The sequence below is a fragment of the Ostrea edulis genome, chromosome 7 (genome assembly GCF_947568905.1).
Source record: "Ostrea edulis chromosome 7, xbOstEdul1.1, whole genome shotgun sequence".
NCBI lineage: Eukaryota > Metazoa > Mollusca > Bivalvia > Ostreida > Ostreidae > Ostrea > Ostrea edulis.
The window spans coordinates 63,915,554-63,936,209 of NC_079170.1; the positions used below are offsets into that span (position 1 = coordinate 63,915,554).

Genomic DNA, 20,656 nt, shown 5'->3' on the forward strand with positions numbered 1-20,656 from the left:
CACATCCATAAAATCATACTTAGGCAGACATATATAGTCCATGTTTAAACTTCAACATTTTTCATCATGCATTCGATCATTTTGTTTAGCTATCACCCCATTTGTAATTTTCAAACCAATTAAAGATAATATACCAAGAATGAAAGATATACAATTTATGATGTCTGCCTAAGTTTTCAGATATCCGTAGTAATCCTTAGGCAGACATTGTATATAATTTTATACAATTCCATCGTAAGGTAGACAATATATTTTATATGCGCAGTAGGCCTTGGGCAGACATTGTATATTCATATAAATTTATACAATTCCACCAGAAGGTGAACAGTATTTTCCAAACCAGCTGAAGACTTTAGAGAGACGGCATTTAAACTACAATTATGCAAAAACTGCATGCGATTGATTTCCAGCACAGATGAAATACCGGTCAATTTTCCAAACATCTATAACCTTTGTGTGGCTACTGTTTTTTGGGACAACCTATCTTAGAATACGATTTAAGTATTCAAGTTTGCTATCACTGAAATTATACCTGACAATGCATATCCATTCAATTTCCACAAAATATTGTAGAACATTTGCCTCTGCTAAATCTCTATCTATTCAACCAGTTTTTCTTCAGCAATTTTGACTAATTTATAATCTTTACAGAGTCCTATAAATTATCCATAGCAATATTAATTAACTTTGATCATGTTATTCGCATTCATTAAAATAACCACCATCTGCACTGTACACGAATACTGTTATACAAAATAATTACTTTCAAAACAGTACATAAAAGACAATTTAAAAGTTAACTTTAACATGAAATTTATTCATTATATAATTGTTACTTTGTAACAAAAACTGGCATGGTATACAAATCATTTTCAAGTATGGTTGCTAGTCAAATATTAATAAAACATATAGGATTTTCATCGATTTTATGAAAAATTACAAAAGAGATATCAATCAGAATTTAATGCATTTCATGAAATAAAAGGCCCACATGCCTTATTGGGTACATGGGAATTAATTAAAAGTATCACTAGCCCCAAGCATTATGAAATCTTGAGAAAAATTCCTGTTCTGCATACCTAAATTAAATCCTAACATACAAAACAGAATAAAAGATGTGTTCATAAAACTTAAATGCCCTGAAAGTGCCTATACAGTCCAGATGATTGATTGGGTATTGTTTAACGTCCCTCTCGAGAATATTTCACTAATATGGAGACGTTATATATACAACATTAAATAATATGACTACTTTGGACCTGTGTACAGACAAAACCCTGGGGTTGTGTAAATCACCACTTTCGTATATCCTTTTCTGCTTCTAATAAGCATGCATTTGGTTATTGACCATATCACAATAAAGACAATAGTTGCTACTATAATCTTGGCCTCATCCTGGAAACTAAACCCTTGTCCAGGAAATCATGAATTTTACAATTTTGGTTAAGGACTACCACATATTAATTTAGTTTCATGTTAACATCAACCTTTAAAAAAGATATTTTATAATTGTGTAACGTATTTCCACTCTCCTGTGATGTCATAAGCTTTCGCAAAGTCAATGATTTGATAAGATTTATGCATGATGGGAACATAAATTTTGTTGAAGTCTTTTTCAATAGTTATTGTAAATAATCTTGTTAACCATAAAATATTTCAAAACTCACGTATGAGTTTCGAAATACCGAATCCAAGGGTAATAACTCCTTTTTCATTAAATTATTTATCAATTTTTTATGCATAGATTTCCTTTACTTTTCACAAACATATTTGTATATTTTTTTTAAGAAACAGTTTCATGAAATTGTTATGAATACCATTATATCGTTTTAACAAGTTTTTGTGATAATGAAATGTATTTAAGGAAAATTGTAATTTTCTGACATCAGTAACAGGTATATGCGTGCTAATTGATAAATCTTTTTATCAATGCTGCAACATACTTATCTTATCATTTTTATTAGTTACTAAGATAACCATTAATCAAATATAAGATTGAACCTATAATTCTACAGGGGTGGAATTACCTTAAAGGCATAGGGTCTAAGATATTGGTGAAATGTTGCATGTTCCAAAAAGGTGGCGAAATTTAAGATCATATTAACTAGAAAATTACACAAAGTTCTTCAGAATGTTTACAAACACATTGGATAACGATAGTAATTACAAAATAATTCCCTGTTCTCATTTGTCTAAACTGGTACCCTTGTTGATTTCGCATCTCTTGTTTGTGTGTAGCCACCAATCAGTGGGGTACCAGTTTAATATATTGTCCTCCTGACAAAATTTTTAAATAGGGCTAAAACGTCAAAATGACTTAAATTTCAAAGCGCTGCAGCTATAGATAACTCATAATTAATACTACAAATTTGTTTTTTTGGAGTTCTTCTTGCAAAATATCGTGATGTCATTTTTGGGATAAAAGATAGATCCTATGCCTTTAACACATATTCACTATGTATACCAAGTTTGGTCTTACCCCAGAGTCAGAAACCCTACCCCATGGATTACAACATCTACATTTTTAGTAAAGGCCTTCCTCCTCTATCTGACTATGCATACGTTTTTCTTACAACATGTTCAATTGTTACCTGAATTTACTCAGAAGACAGGTCACCAGAGATTACCTATGTGACCTAAAATTCTTATCAAAAACCAAAATTGTAACAAAATAAAAACAATCGGGTAAGACATCAATGTACATTTGAATTACCGGTGCATTACTACCCTAACAAGTATAGCATTGCCTCATTATTATCAAACATTATATTTCAATACATTTGAAAATGAATACACTATAGGTGCAACAATTATGCCTTAAAGCAGCATCATTAAGTCAAAGAGCACAATATATCATCTCAATAAGACAAAACACAAGAGAACATTCTGAACTCAGATAGTATACATATGAATTAAACTGTAGTGGTCATTTATCAACATATTTTCAAAAAAATTATATTGAAAGAGAAAATATCATAGGCAGTAATGCTCACATGAGATAGTCATAAACACTAAACGAAAATCCTATAACAATACAGTTTAAACAACAGAGCACTTAGTCTTATTGCATGACATATATTATGAACATGGCAAACCAGGATTTACCTTTTATATGTATACCAAAACCAATGACAGTGTATATTTTGTGATCATTTGAATTACATTTCTCTGAACAAAATTCTAAACAAAACATGTCAACAGAACATACTAGGTTATGAATATTCAAAATGGTAATGGATTCGTTTGTACCTTCCAGTTTCAGACCATTTTTTAAATTTGGTAATTATGAAAGGCTTTAAACAAGAGGCCCAAGGGTCACATCACTCACCTTAGTCATCTTAGCTCATATTTAAAGATTTTCCCTATATATTTGTGAGTAAAACTTTGATCCCCCTTGTGACCCCATCCTACCCCTGGGGGCCATTATTTTAACAAACTGAAATATATGTCAGAGAGCTTTCATGTAAATATCAGCTTTTCTGGCTGAGTGGTTCTTGAGAAGAAGATTTTCCTTATGTATTAGTATGTAAAACTTTGATACCCTATTGTGGCCCCATCCAACACCCAGGGGCCATGATTTGAACAAACTTGAATCTGCTTTATGTCAGGAAGCTTTCATATAAATTTCAGCTTTTCTGGTCCAGTGGTTCTTGAGAAGATTTTTAAAGATTTTTCCTGTGAAGAAACTTAAATCTGCATTATATCAGAAAGCTTTCATGTAAATCTCAGCTTTTCTGGTCCAGTGGTTCTTGAGAAGAAGACTTTTAAAGATTGTTCCTATATATATGTATGTAAAACTTTGATTCCCTATTGTGGCCCCATCAAACCCCCGGGGACCATGATTTGAACAAACTTGAATCTGCATTATGTCAGGAAGTTTACATGTAAATATCAGCTTTTCTGGCTGAGTGGTTCTTGAGAAGAAGATTTTAAAATATTTTTCCTATATATTTGTATGTAAAACTTTGATTCCCTACTGTGGCCCCATCATACCCCCAGGAGCCATGATTTGAACAAACCTGAATCTACATTATGTCAGGAAGCTTTCATGTAAATTTCAGCTTTTCTGGTCCAGTGGTTCTTGAGAAGAAGCTTTTAAAGATTGTTCCTGTATATTTGCATGTAAAACATTGATCCCCTATTGTGGCCCCATCATACCCCCAGGGGCCATGATTTGAATAAACTTGAATCTGAATTATGCCAGGAAGCTTACATGTAAATATCAGCTTTTCTGGCTGAGTGGTTCTTGAGAAGATTTTAAAATATTTTTCCTATATATTTGTATGTAAAACTTTGATTCCCTATTGTGGCCCCATCATACCCCCAGGGGCCATGATTTGAACAAACTTGAATCTGCATTATGTCAGGAAGCTTTCATGTAAATCTAAGATTTTCTGGCCCAGTTGTTCTTGAGAAGAACAATTTTAAACATTTTTCCTATATATTTGCATGTAAAACTTTGATCCCCCTATTGTGACCCCATCATACCCCCAGGGGCCATGATTTGAACAGTCTTGAATTTGCATTGTCAGATAGCATTCATGTAAATCTCAGCTTTTCTGGCTCAGTGGTTCTTGAGAAGAAGATTTTTAAAGAGTCATCCTATATATCAGTATGTAAAACTTTAATCCCCTATTGTGGCCCCATCCAATGCCCGGGGGCCATGATTTGAACAAACTTGAATCTGCACTATATCAGGAAACTTTCATGTAAATTTCAGCTTTTCTGGTCCAGTGGTTCTTTACAAGAAGGTTTTTAAATGACCCCACCCTATTTTTGCATTTTTGTGATTATCTTCCCTTTGAACGGGACATGGCCCTTAATTTGAACAAACTTAAAAGCCCTTCACCCAAGGATGCTTTGTGACAAGTTTGGTTGAAATTGGCCAACGGTTCTTAAGAAGAAGTTAAAAACGTGAAAAGTTTATGACGACGACATACAACGGACAAATTTTGATCAGAAAAGCTTACTTGAGGTTTTGGCTAAGGTGAGCTAAAAACTGTAAAAGATATCATCTGTTTACAGAAATTCCATGATATAAGCACTACATTTCTATTCATTGTGTGACCCAACAAAAATGGTTTTATTTACTTCAGATATATATTGCTTTTGAAAAAATATAGGGTCCTTGGGGTAATTTATCAAAAATGTATACATGTGTTGGAGATTTAATTTGCCTGAAAAATCATAAAAGACTAGATTAATCAAGATATTGGACTAAGCAGTAAGCACTTTTAAAGTGTAAAATAACCAACATTTGAATTTCCACTTTTCTATATTCACAAAAATCGATCCCGAGGCAACCAGAATGGATATCATAGCTCCTGTGTCCAAACACACTGAAGATTTCATAAATTTCCAGAAATGTTCTCCCTCCTTTGTTCTTGTCTTTGCCAGAGGTCTTTCTTCCTGTAATATTATATACATGTACTACATTTATCACACTTAAGTGTCTGTACAATATGCTTAGCACTTTCAAAAAGATGACTTTCCCGAAATCTGAATTGATATAACTACATTACATAATCTATATGTTATTAAAAGGTAAATATGGGATATCAGAACTAGAAAATTTTGGAACTCTTCAGAAAAAGAAGTTACGAAAATTATACGTCACTTGGGAAACTCTTGTATACAAATTAGTGATCACTAAAGACGACTCATTTCTGATATAAAAATATATGCCTGGTTTAAAAATTATTTTTCAGAATGTTGCAAGTGAATATCCTTGTACTAAAACATGAGTTATTGGATTAAATTTCTGATGTTTGGTAGCAGAGATAAAAACAAAAGAAAAAGTATATTTCCTACACTGTATGCACTTGTATGGATATTTACTTTATAAGATTTTCTTGAGTTATAATAACCGACCGCTATGAAATGATATAATTAATCACAATAAATTATTTATAAATATATCTCCAGAAATGTACATATACATGCAGCAACATGTAGCCCCCCCCCCCCCCCCCCCCCTGTTTTCCTGAGATTGCGTTAAATTATCACATACAATATTAAACTTTGTTATTAGTACATGTATGCAAAGATCGATTCATTAGCTGCTCACTTGATATAGTAGCGGTGGATAGTACTGGAAATGCAAGGTTAGATTGATTTCAACTCATGAACAGAAGAATACATCCCCCCTCCCTTGAACTGTGACTAAATACATTGGTATCATGTCACAAAGGGTGCAACGATTAACCAAGACACGGTATATCACTGAAATATTATGCAACGGTTCGATTCACGATATTTTACACTATACCGCAGTTTGGTATTCTCGATCTGGATTAATTTGAACTGTCCAATTTGGCTTTAAGATTACATGTATGTTGTAACAAGAGTACCACCAATGGTACATAATATGCCCGTGAAAAGCTAATATAAGGTGTTTCCTTACACTATGATTTGTAGAACATGGCTTCAAGTAGTATCAGCAATTAATGTCAGAGTGTGACATACTTTCTTTGCATCATAAAAACAGATCAATCATGTACTCTCTATGTAATATTTTTATTTGGCATAAAGTGTATGTGTACCAAGTTTGATGGTACCAGCTCCAATGGTTCAGTCTTTATCCTGCTACTACTATCTTGACCTTTGATCTTGAGAAACAATCGATATTCTCCACTTGGCAAAAGGTGTATGTGTACCAAGTTTGACAGTCTTAGCCCCAACAGTTCAGTTTGTATACTGCCTACAAGGTTTTCCTACTAAGTGATACTGTGAACTTGACCTTGAACAAGAGGTACTGTGAGCAATGCTCACTACGAATACCCCCCGCTTACCCCAATCTCCCAAAGGGTGTTGGTAATAGGTATACACTACCTCTTTTCTGAGTGTAAAAACAAATGGCATGACAAACCGAACCATATTGCTACTTCGATGTCCAGTGTGTGTGACCTTTGACCTTTTGACCCCAAAATCGATAGGGAACATCTTCATCCCATGGGTAGTCCATATGTATGATATGGTGACTGTAGGTGGAAAGGATAACGCTTTAGAGCCCGGAAACCATATTGCTACTTCGATGTCCAGTGCGCTTGACCTTTGACCTTTTAACCCCAAAATCGATAGGGAACATCTTCATCCCATGGGTAGTCCATACATATGATATGGTGACGGTAGGTGGAAAGGATAATGCTTTAGAGCCCAGAAACCATTGCGTGTACAGACGGACGGACGGACAGACAGACGGACAACCCGATTCCAGTATAACCCCCACAACTTGTTGCGGGGGGTATAAAAACAATAGACATCTTCTTCTCATCATGGTGATCGAATGTACTAAGTTGCAATATCCTGGAATTTATGGTTTGGTCTGTATCCTGCCCACAAAGTTTTCCTACTTAGTGATACTACGACCTTAACCTTTGATTTCTGACCTTGAAAAATGTTAGGCATCTTCCTCTCATTATGGTGATCAAATGTACCAAGTTGCAAAATCCTAGATGTTACGGTTCAGTATGTATCTTGCCCAAAAGGTCTAGACAGACAAACGGACGATGGTTACCATAATACACCCTGTCCAAATAAAGATGGTTTCCGGAAATGGAAAAATGTGGTGCCAGTGAAATATTTCTCGCCCTGTGAACCATTAATCCCAAATATGGGAGCATTTTGGACATGCAGTTGTAACAGTAAGGTGCAATTAAATGATACTAAAACCAGTGTAATTGTTCATTAGTTATCATTCATATTGATACACTTGTAGCATGTTAAAAGTATCATGATACGTATTGTATTGTCAAGTCTGTATCATACAATGTATCGTATCATGAGGCAAGCGTATCGTTGCACCCCTACATGCTACCATGTTTAATACCAGTATTGAATATTAGTATAATAGTTTGATATTTCACAGTTCATACAGTTGTCTCGTATAGTTTTTTTTTCAGGAATGAAATAATCTTATTCAAAACTCTATAATTTTCAGACCTCTCTCACCGAGTACAGAAAAATACTTGTGTGATTAACAGATTTCATTCATATTTTTAGGGCTTTCCATCTTTCTGTGGGAAGTCCTATTGTTATTGTTCTGTTTATTATTTTCCTGCCTTCAAAAACTTTTTTCGTCTTCAGACTTATCGAAAAACTTTAAAGTTCATGATATAGCACTTCTTGAGAAACTAATACATTTCAACCTGCGTCATGGAACTTTGGCCCCTTATGGAGTTATCTGACCTTTGGCAGAAATCATTGTTATCGTTACTACTTTTTAACCGTAAATGATAGGAGGATGAAACCTTTACAGGTCAATTAGTAGAATCGAAGAACTTTAAATGAAGGGATTAGCTGACCGTTAAAAGGAGTTAATGCCCCCCTATGTTTCACGATTTATACCTAAAAAATTGACGACTCCTAAAGTATTCGTCGTAGAGAGACGGAACACACTGAAATGGGTTGGGTGACCTTGACCTTGAAAAGTAGGTCAAGGTAAAAGGTCATCCAGAATGGCGAGAAAATGGCACTTTTTACACCCTTTTTCCCACTTCACATAGCAACGAAATATCACATGGGTCAGCAAGGAATTTTCGATAGGTCTCGATATCATGAATTACAACTCTAAAACTTTGACCACACTGCGAATGTCGGCGACTCACATTGAAAACCCTGTTATCGCTACTCCTACTAGACCGAAAGTCGTGGAGATGCGAGACCTTCCTCGACAAATTCACAATAAAACTTTCGCACAGAGAAGTTGACCGAGGGAAACCGAGAACCCTGAAGCATGATTCTCGCCCCCAAAAGTCTCTGACATTGTCATTCGAGCCCACAACTTTTTCACAGATCTAGTTAGACGCGGAACCACTTGTGCAAAGCCCCGTGACCTCTCTGACCTTCAAAATGAGGTCAAGGTCAAGCTTTCCCTCTCATGGAGTTTTCGAGGTTTGACCTTGAACGTGGGCCAAGGTCAAAGGTCAAGGCCACACATCAAGGGGCCAGTCTCCACAAGCAAGGCAAACCCACACATCACGACTGTCGTCCCAAAGGAAGAAATCCCCCACCCTTCAAGTGATATGTATGTTAGATCAGCTGTTTACACCATTTTGACCGGTCACATGCCCAACAACAGGATTCTAGCTAATCTGACCTACACATACACATCTGACCTACACCCATTTTCTCCATTTCTTGACTGTCTTGTAAATCAAATATTTCCATTTGCATTCATGAAAAAACATGTGCCAGATTCCATCAATGTCTGCCTGCATCAACATAAAGACTAAGTTCAGTTGTTGTTTTTTTTATGATAATGATGATGCAACTTTACTCGACAGTTGAACTCATTGACATTCCATCCCGACTGTCATTGTAAACAAATAAACACTTACCTGCAGGGTCAGATGGGATGCAGTATTCCTATTCTCCGTTCAGATCATACACTCAGAAACTTTTTTTAATTCACCAGCCGCCATTTTGTTTGGGGTTCTTTTTCACAGCCTAAATCCATATGCATGCCTCCTTGGGTGAAATGACTGAAAGACATTTTCTCCATGAATTAGAACACATAGGATGAGCAATTACAAACTGTATATGAAATTCCACAATCCATTACACACACGGTAAAGTGCACAGACTCCTACCATCTTTTCAACATGAGGCTCATAGTCCCAGCATGCATGAGCAGAGTGTCAGCACTACATGTGTAATCTCTGAAAATGTCACTTCCGGTTTCTTTACACCTCCAAATATCATATCTAACAGGTCTAAAGTCACCCCCAAACACCTGCACAAGTCCTATTACACTTTTACCCGATATGTGCCGGCTATCCAACACCCACACCCCTTTTTTTTCAAATATTTGACCGGTACTATCGTGCGAAACCAAGGCCTCAATCTCCAACACTTCAACACTCAAGGCGGCAAATTTGAATTTCTTTTCTATCCAAATCAAATTGTTTAGCATTTGAACACTACTGAAAAACCGGTAGAAGGTGGGAAGCCCTCTAATTGTTCGCAAACAATTAGGATCACTAGTTATTGATATTTCCCTTTTGCGATTAATGAATTTGAAATGTGGAATTAATTAAAATATTATTTACACAACCCCAGCCTCGATCTATTCAGTTGTCCTACTTTTACAGCCCTTCCATTGGAACACATCCCAATCTCGATCAATACAAAGACATAACAATATAAAAATTAATTTCTTTCACACTTATGCATCAAAAGATATGAAACTTGAACTCAATCTGTAGTTACTGCACTACAAGTTTCAATGAATTCTCACAAGCATTATGCAAAAATATCTGGAAAACCAATGGGACAGACTGATTGACAGAGAGACGGACAGAGAGGAAACCTAAAATCCACTTGACTTTCGTTTTATAAACCGGTAGGGGACTAATAACTGGAATTAGTCTTTGAACTTTATATGGTTATTCTCCTTGATTTTTTTTTTAATTTTTAAAAGATTCATTTCAAGCAGACTGTTGTGATGTAATGGTGATATGTGATATATAACCTTAGATGTAAATTATGTTCCCTACCTGTTCTGCCTCTAACTCTCCCATTTCAACTAATGATGTTCATGATTGTTCCTCCTAGAAACAAAATTTTACACATCAAACACATACATGTACATAATGCATATTATACATTTATTGCATGATAGTGAGGGAGATATGAAGATTTATTCACCCAAGAAAAATCCTATTCCCCGAGGGCAACGCCCGAGGGGAATATGATTTTTCTTGGGTGAATAAATCTTCATATCTCCTGAACATTCATGCAATAAATTGTTTATTATACCGAAACAAAGCAAGACCACAAAATTGCATTTGAGATTGGAGTCCGCTCATCTATACATTGTACATGTATGTAGCTGAGATTGCCCTAACGGTAACACCGCGTCTCAACGAATTAGATGGTACAAACTGCGAAATAGAGTGATATGATAACCAGTTTTTGTTTTACCATTCTCCTTGAATGCTGATTTACTTGCTTGTTTTTGTATCAACCAAAACCAGGCGATTTAACTGTGTATCAGAGACCCGCATATTTTGTGCCTTACGAATTATGGAAGTAGAATGACTCGGACTTATTGTGACGTCACAATACATTTCGTCGTCTTTGACATTAACTTTATGGAAAATGCACGAGGCTGCCCAAGCGGTAAATATGATAGGGAGATATGATGTTTGAGAGGGAGATATGAAGTTTTGTTATCCCTGGCATGTGACCGTCTAGACCAATCAGATTACGCGTTGCATAGAATTCTCATACTGGGGTATAATAATACAGGTTTTAACACAGTAATGGTACAATGATAAGCAAGAGCTTTGGCTACAATCTCCTAAAACATACAAGATTTAATTAAAAGTTCTTTTAGTTTTTGTCTCTGTGTCATATTCTCCACTTTATCTTATACGTTACCCATCTTAGGAGGACCTCATTTTATTTTATATGTATATATGTTACCCCACTTAGGAGGACAATATACACTTGCACACATACAATTACAGACACCCCTTGTGTCCTTGGCACTTTCAACATTGTAACTTTTTCTAAGCGGCAACCTAAGGAACAATACTATTTTACTTAATATCATTAACATATTTTTTCAATGCCATATATTTCATCTTCCAAAACATACATGCTTATAATATATATGCATATATACATGTATATACATTTTCTACTTTAGGTAGACTTGTCATTGATCACCAATTGTCACTTCTGATTGATTTCAAAGAGACTGTTGCAATGTGATGGTGATATATAATCTTAGATAAAAATTATGTTCCCTACCTGTTCTGCCTCTAACTCTTCCATTTCCACAAATGATGTGCAGGATTGTTTCTCCTAGAGACAAAATTTTACACATCAAACACATACATGTACATAATGCATTTTAACACAGTAATGTTGCGATGATATCAGGGTTTGACACTAAGGCACGTCCGACCGACCGAGTCTACTAAATGATAGGTCCGGTCGGGTAAAATGTCGATTTACTAGTCCGACTGGTTGTGTTAAAAAAATAAACAAGAAACTTTACTTTAAACCGTATGATATTTTATTCTTAACTAAAAGAAAATAACTGTAAAGAGTTTGCAAGCAATCTTGAACCATGTGATGGAATAATCTATTTTAAGTTCTAATAAATAAGTAGCGGTCGGTAGTGATGTTTTACGACATCTACTCGATGTTGATTTTAAACAGTTTATTTGAATTACGTAAGTTAATGCGAATTAAATCTGAATCGTGTTCACACGGAGATTTTAATGCGCATTAGATTACTTCGAATTAAAATTGACATCGCGATTTAATGCGAATTAAATTTACTTCGCATTAGCTCCGTGTGAACGCTAAGCGAAGCTAATTCGCATTAAATGTACACGCATGCGTAATGGCAAATTTGGGTCACATGCATCATACCCATGGTCAGCTATATATACTAATGTCAGTTTTGTACGAAAAACTAAGCAAAATGATAATTTACACAATATTCATTAAAATATCTATAAAAATAATTTTCAATAACATAGTCTATTCTTTTTCGCGTACCCTTTAATAGAGATGCATACAACTTTAATGCGCATTAGTTTACTTCGCATTAAATATTACCGCAGTGTGAACGCTATTTAATTCGATATTTGATGCGAAGTAAAATTTGATGCGCATCCGTGTGAACGAGGCATTAAATACGACTTCTCGTCCTCAAGGAAAGACGTCCCAGGAGAAAAAAGAAAAGGTTAGGAAGAAACAAAGCAGGGCTTATGAAATATAAAATAAATAAAAAGCCGGTTGAGGTCATTTTATACTAAATAGACTAAAGAATACCCGTGCCGGGTAGAATTTAAAGAAACAGAAAACGTGTTTGAAAATCAAATATTGAATGACGCGTGACGAGACTTAAGATATTTTTGAGACGTTTTGGTTCAAACTTAACGTTTGTCATTTAAATGAAGTATTTTTAAAATATGGAGAAAGTTCAAACTATCAGGTTTTTTTTCTGGAAAGTTTGTCAGGGCTAGTGGATATAAAGTCAGGTCTAGTAAAAATCATTTGAAGTAGCCGACTGGTCGAGTGCTCAAAAAAGTAAATGTCAAACCCTGGATATGCAAGAGTTTTGGCTACAATCCCCAAAAACACACAAGATTTAAAGTCCTTTTTGTCTTTGTCTCCATGTCATATTCTCCATTTTAATTTACATGTATATATGTTACCCCTCTTAGGAGGACAGTATACATTTGTACACACACATGTACACAGATGCTGTTTGTGCCCTTAGTACTTTCAACATTGTCACTTTTTCTTAGCCAATAATTTTTTTTTTTATTTATCAACATTTTATTTTTGAATTCCATTTCAATCATCTACCAAAACATATCCAAGCATCTGCATTTTCCATTTTTGGAGGCCCGGCTATGTACATGTGTGTGTTTGTTAACTATTATAAAACGGGTTGTTTTAAATTAATTTTTCTGCAAGTACATGCATACTTTAGACAAGATTTTATGTAAAACACACACTAGGAAAACATAAAGTCAGCAATCACAACCTGAACACTGAACAAGAAATCAGTGGAATGTATACCTGCATACTGCATGTTTAATACCATTTATGCAGATTCAAGGTAGCTCTACCCTTATGCGACTCATCAATACTAATGGTTGAAATTGGAAACACTGTATTAATTTCCACTCGGTATACTTTGATTTTATTAATAACCAAAGCAAATGTATATGTTGCCACCTTTTTTAAGATGTCAAACATATAAGAACAGAAGTATAGGTCAACATCAGAAAACCACACATTTTCGTAAAGCAGAGTAATAAAACATGAGAAAAATGTATTAAAATGACAAATTTTTAATGTCAACAGTATAGAAAAACAGTTTATTTATAAATATTTGACCTATTGAGTGCCCCTACCCCTAAAAACACCCCAGGGCCTTTTTTCAACTCTCAAAAATTAAGCGCCCCCCCCCCCCCCCCTCCTTTGAAATACAGTACTACTCACCTTTTTGATAACAGAGTTTTTAATCTTTCTAGCAATCTCTTTGTTCCGCACTGAATTTCATAATACATGGTATCTCTAGTTCACCAATACCGGTATCTTAGGAGTACTGATAGTTTCCCCTTTACAATGCATTTCAAAGCCCCCCCCCCCTCCCCCCCCCCCCCCCCCCCCCCCCCCCCATGTTGTTAAAAAGAATGCTACAACTTTACTTATTTTTCGAGGCATGTGTCCAACTACTGCACCGTCCTTTACAACAGCAATCGCATATTTATGCATAGGATTGTTAATTTCTATTTTTTTTTCAAGAGTTTCTCCCTGGAATGGATCCCAGATTATAGATATCCCTGTAAACACGAAATCCCATAACTATATTCATACTCGGCCATAGTTGTGCTGCGAAAGTGAAACCGAAAGTTTAGTAAATCGTACGTGGTATTAGTCTTTGACACAAACGGTACCAAGTGAAATTGAAAGTAATAGCTACTACTGTATATTTTAATATAGACAAGAATGGATTAATTATTAGTGTTAAAAAAATGAAATAAAATTTATGTGTATATTTAATGGGAATATTTCAGCATAGAGTACTAAATAACCCCCCCCCCCCTTCAATTTTCTAAGCACCCGGGGTGCTCAATAGGACACATATGGTATGTATAAACTGATAGTTGATATTAGGGAAATCTTTGTATAAGACATACAGTAGAGGAATGCCAGGATAGGAGTTATCGCCCTTTACCAACTGGTAGATAAAATAAACAAATCAGTGGACCATTAAACCCTTAGAACTCTAGTCTAATTAAGCCTACATCTCCACTGGATTTAGAGTGCATTTTAATGCAACCCATATTTGTACACTTTACTTCTTTCTAAATCTAGGTAATATATTATAACAATACTAAATAGTTCATGATATCCATAATATAATCAATAGATAGATTATTATAGGTCATGTTTTGATTGCATTTTGTATCACTCTAGAATAAATATATAATTCATTATATCATTCACTAAAAACCCATGCATGTACCCAGTGTTAAAATAAATCAGAATGGTATATTTTAATCATTTACTATCTATTATCAATTATAGGAACTCAATATGCTTACCATTGTATTTAGAAATGTGTCCAACAGAAAAGCCACTTTTGTACAGATCAGTCTTAACCCAATCGACACTTTCCTCCTCTAAAACAATAAAAAATATGTGTACATCATAACATGCATTCATTTTGGATGCAGAAAAAAAAATGTCATAAATTCTTATTACATGATTTGTTTTCTTTTATAAATCTCTAAGAGCAATAATTACTCCTACTCCTTGAAGATTAATTGTATATGTTTAATGCCCCCCTCAAGAATTTTTCACTCATATGGAGACATGCATCACCATTGCGGTAAAGGGCTGCAGTATTTAAAGGCCTATGCTTGGTGCTTACGCCCTTTGAGCTTTAATGTGCCACGCATGCTGTGACACGGGGCCTCTGTTTTTGCGGACTTGTCTGAAGGACCCATTTAGTCAACTCTTACGACAAGCAAGGGGTACTGAGGACCTATTCTAACCTGGTTTTCCACAGGAATTATGAAAAACATGACAGATGTCATGTAATTGGCACGTTTGGCAAGAGGTACATCACTTTTTATGTCCCAAAATTAAACAATTTTTCCACAGAAGAAATTATCAAGAACTTAATATCTTAGTAGAAAGTTATAGAAAAGCATATGCAGTCACAGGAACCATATCGGCAATTCAATATTGAATCAGTGGGACCAGGGCTCGAAATTAACATATGCCCGCCAGTCTGTGACTGGTTAAAAGTCTGGCGGACTGACTGACATTTGTTCTAGTCAGTCCGATGGGACTGGTTAATTTTCTAAAGCATCATTTTGGAAAATATACTTATGAAATTTTATACACACATTTGGCATGCTTTGATCTGTAGATATCAGACGAATCTGATTCATAAATATAAATCCCACATTTAAGTGTTTAATACAATATTATCTGAGACATATTGAGTTTAATTTCATTTTAATAACATTAATGAAATATGTTTAATTATTTCTGGAAAACTCTGTTGGACTGGTAAAATTTTCTGCGGACTGGTTGAAATTATACCCCATCAGTCCGACTGGACTGGTGACATAAAAAGTTAGCTTCAAGCCCTGTGGGACAAGATATTTTTAAAACGTGGATAAATTAGTATTATGTGGTAATGACACATTTAGCTAAGATTCCTAAAACATGAAAATGAAAAACGTAAAAAGGGACAACATAAATTGGTGAGAAATACATGTAGTTATATCTTTCGAATTTCCTCCATTGTTTACAATAGTGCAATATCTTTGAAAGATGCGCCTTTGACAGGGACCAGTCATTTAGACTGTAGTAATAATAGTAGGGAACATAATGGGGTGGTATAATATAGACCCTACAATTATTGCAGACAAAACTACCGGTTCCTGTGGTGCAATACGTACACAATCAAAATAAGGACAATGCATATTGCATTGCAAACTGCACGGCGTCTCCTGCATTGTGTCGCTAAGTGCAGGGTATAATGACAACACATTTTTGGGATTCTCTATATCATAGAAAACCTTTATAACAATGCTAAATCATAGTAAACGACGCGACAAATATTGTCCTAGTCGTGTGTCATGGCGTGACGAGATCGATACTCGGAGACGGTAGACCCTTCTTTCGCTGCCCAGTGAAGAAAACTAACGCGGTTACTCGTACTCGTAGGGGAAATTGTAATAGCCTAAAACCTAACAATATATACTTTGCGAGAAATGTGCCTTGAAATCATTTTTGAAACCAAAATAAGAAAAATTTACTTACACGTGACAATATCTTCGCAGACGCTGGATCCTTTCCGGGTGTCTCCGAAGGTTCCCGAAGTTCATTTCCGTAACATGACAGCAAAACAGAACGCAACAAAAAAATCACGGTGTTGGAAAATTAAAAATGTTTAAATACCATCTTTAAAAATATTAATCTAGATAATCTGACACCTAGTGGTTCAGAAAAAGGAAAAAATCAAACGAAATTTAAATATATTTCCGCTTTCGTTTGTGATGCCCATTTGAAAAATGTCTACACAAGTCGTGAAACGTATATTGCCAAAATAATACACGCTAGTTTTTAACAACTCTAGAATTTACACTTTTATGAATAAAATGAAATCTTTTTGCCCGAAATGTAAAGTTTAGATTCTAAATTTAAGGAAAGAAAACACATTTTACTCAAAAGTTAAATACATAATTTCATTTTACAAGTAGAAAATTGGGCAGACTTAAAAACGTCTGCCTAATTTATACGTCTGCCTAACGGTGGTCGATAAATATTTTGCGTCGGCTGAAGTCTTATAATAGGTATGTATATATATATATATATATATGTGTGTGTAGTTAATAGATTGACACATCTAAAGGTTGAGTTGAATGTCACAGCAAAATATATCCTCTTATGCAGAACATTTTGAATAGATGATAAATTCTGTTCAATAGAATAAAAAAAGCAAACCAGCTTATAAAGGAGCAACATTTGTGGTCATGGAAACCCAATAGACTCGTGGAAGACATAATTTCCAAATAATCTCAATGACGAACTAAATTTGTTATCTACTTCAGATTATTATGTTACATACTGATTAATCTTGACTACTGACTACTACGTACTCCTGATAGAGATAGATGACTCACGGTGTGTGTACCCCCAACATGGAATGCTTACTCCTTCTGGTAATCTGATTCTCTCTCTTTCTCTCTCTCTCTCTCTCTCTCTCTCTCTCTCTCTCTCTCACACACACACACACACACACAGAGAGAGAGAGAGAGAGAGAGAGAGAGAGAGAGAAAATAATCAATTATGGCTGTAGCAATTCTGATAGACAAATTTTAGTAGCTATTTTGATATATAACTTACCATATCATTTTTTCAGAGTTTTATTCAGCCATTACTCTCATGACATACCTTCAAATAATTTCTTCAAGAATACTAGAATTCCTCCAGTAACGATGGATATGATAAAACCACCAAACAGAAAGTAGGAGAGTATGTTCGTGAATTCACTAACTAGAAAAAAGGGAATTGCAGAACAGACGTCTACTTTATGTTACATCTACATTGCAAGAACTATAGAGGTAAATTGTTAAACATGCAATTATTTGTTTTACCATTCCTTCAATTACTTTATTTGATGAAAACAAAATTGAGTTTATACAAATCAAGATGAGATGAATAAGTGTTCACTTTGATTTGCATGAATAATATTTCTAACAAAATGTTAAACAGAGAAAACAAAAAATTCTGAGTTATATGATGAACTCCTACCCATTGAATCAGTTTCCAGTACCACAGAAAATTGTCTGTTAACCAACCCTATGTAAGCCATCCATCGTAGACATAGAACCAATATCCATATCAGGTAAAGAAAGAATCGAATGGTACAAACAGATTCTCCAAACGTGGGATCTGAAATATACAACAAAGTAAACGCAGAGAACAAACCTGCGACTGTTGTATTCTAAATTCATTGCCAGCTGTCTAAAATCAAATTCTAAAGTTAAATTTTCTTTCGTCATTTGTTTGCATTTCATTTTCCGAACGAACGTAACTTTAACATTGTCATTTGTTCACAATCCATTTTTATAATTTTACATTCGTAAATTGTTTGTATTTTATTTTCATAATTCAACGTTACTTTTGTTATTTGATCGCATTTCATTTTAATTTTCAAAATGTAACTTTACCTTTGTCATTTGTTTGCATTTCATTTTCAAAATTGTCATCAGTTTTGTCAGGTTCTGCCGTAGTCCTTTCCGAATATACCTCTGTTTGTTTCCAATGAAGAAAAGTATTGGTTAAAGTAACAACAATTTGGACTGCTGCTATACCCCAAAATATGTGTTTCAGTTCCATTCCCCTTTGATAAAGCACCTGAAGAAAATCAATATTCTAACATTAGATATGGAAAACATTTTACATATAGTTACAGAATCCACAACGATCTATTAGCTTAGAATATCTTTTATGTAATTATCTATACTAGAGTGGTAAATCACCATTAGTTCCAATGCCTAATCGTAGCCTGTTCACTTAATTTATGTTATCATATGAGGAAATCAAATAAAGGACTAGACTGTTTCGTTATAGTCACATTGGCCTCCACCAATCACAACATAAAATAACAGAAATAAAATAGGATTAACTGTGAATTACAAATAATATCAAAATTACATTACTATATCTAAGTTCCGAAATGTTAGGTACCTTAACTATCAAAAATGCAACAGCAGATGAGTCGAATGCTCCGTTCAGAACCGTAACAAAAAAGCCCTTGCCTTTCCGAATATAAGATACAACCTGCAAATGCAAGATACAACCTTCAATGAAATATATTTTGTATTCACAATAAACAAAAGATAACTCATATTACAGAAATTCTGCTTAGTATTAAACTTGTTTGTTGTCTGTGGTACTAAACAGAATTATTTGGCCATCAATCATATCACAGTCACTATAATGTATATGTATGTAACTTAAACTATTCATTGACATGTAAAGAGAAGATTAAAGGTTACCAATCTCATATATCCTATAAAGAATACAAGATTATGAGTAGGACACGCACGGTCTCCTGGACACACCAAAGGTAGGATCAGGTGCCTAGGAGGAGTAAGCTTTCTGTTGACGAGTCACATCCGCTGTGAGCATTTTATCTTCATCTGGTAAACGGAGTAATCCGTACTCAAATTGAATATGTAAAGAACTGTTTAACAATTAGTATGAAACAGATCACAAGGCCTTCAATCTAACGTAGTATTTGCTAGTAAATTCATTACAACTATTGATAATATCAAACGAGACTTTCGAAATCTTTGTAACTTATTTGTCAGTAGCTTACTTCGATTTAGAAATTTATCATACGTAGAACACACCCTCGTGTACCGAATCAGGTGATAGACAGTCACAACATATGCAGGGGATAATGGAATATTATTACATTAATATGGACAGTTGATGATGGAGGAGCTGAAATCATCCCGTTTATCATAACGTTTAGTTGCGAGTTTGCCGTTAACGTCTATGTTCAATAGAATATCCCAATATGAAGCAGATGAGGAACAGACTTTGTGATGATTTCGAGATCACTCGGATATATCGGAATAGCATATGATATGAAAATTGTTAATAGACAAAACGTCTTCGATATTCTAAATATTGAGTTGAAGGCCACGTCAAGATATTTTTGAATAAATTTCTGCCTAATAAGAATATGAAAACAGGTCGGCTAATAAATGAGCACAGTTAGTGTCCATGGAGAATTCTACAGACTGTTGGAAGAATTGATCACCAAAGCCCACGTAAATGTAAATATTTTCAATGAAGAACTACATCATCTTATTAATATATAATCACTACGTCCAAAGAAAGATAAAGAATTCAGATGACATATTTTATTGGTTTTGTTTTCTTGGTAACGATGACGTGCGTTATTGAAGGTATTCCGTTCAGTGCAGAAATAGTACGTCAAGTAGACTGAATACCGGTCTTATGATTAAACAAGGGATGCTCGTCATATAAGTTTAATCAACGGCCGTTTGTTTCGCGATCAGGTTGTCTTACGTTCAAGTATCTAATTTGACAGACTTGTAACATTTAGTCGCTGAATAAG

The 20,656-nt window shown here is 34.7% G+C and overlaps 1 protein-coding gene across 6 annotated transcripts; it reads right to left on the reverse strand.

Annotated features, from left to right (window-relative positions):
- Positions 1-796: 796 nt before the first annotated feature.
- On the reverse strand, positions 797-16,322 carry LOC130048404 (uncharacterized). 6 transcript variants are annotated; one of them, XR_008797177.1, is made up of 6 exons: positions 16,268-16,309; positions 15,084-15,161; positions 11,758-11,811; positions 10,497-10,550; positions 9,339-9,482; positions 797-5,409 (listed from the first exon to the last, which is right to left on the reverse strand). XR_008797177.1 is itself a non-coding variant. In XM_056145064.1 (2 exons), the coding sequence occupies exons 1-2, from the start codon at positions 9,911-9,913 to the stop codon at positions 9,404-9,406; spliced, it is 402 nt and encodes a 133-aa protein (XP_056001039.1). In that variant the 5' UTR covers positions 9,914-10,403; the 3' UTR covers positions 9,338-9,403. The 6 variants fall into 6 exon arrangements, 1 of the variants encoding a protein (XP_056001039.1); XR_008797179.1 differs by lacking the exon at positions 10,497-10,550 and having other exon boundaries at positions 16,268-16,322; XR_008797176.1 differs by lacking the exon at positions 16,268-16,309 and having other exon boundaries at positions 15,084-15,411.
- Between the last annotated feature and the right edge of the window lie 4,334 nt (positions 16,323-20,656).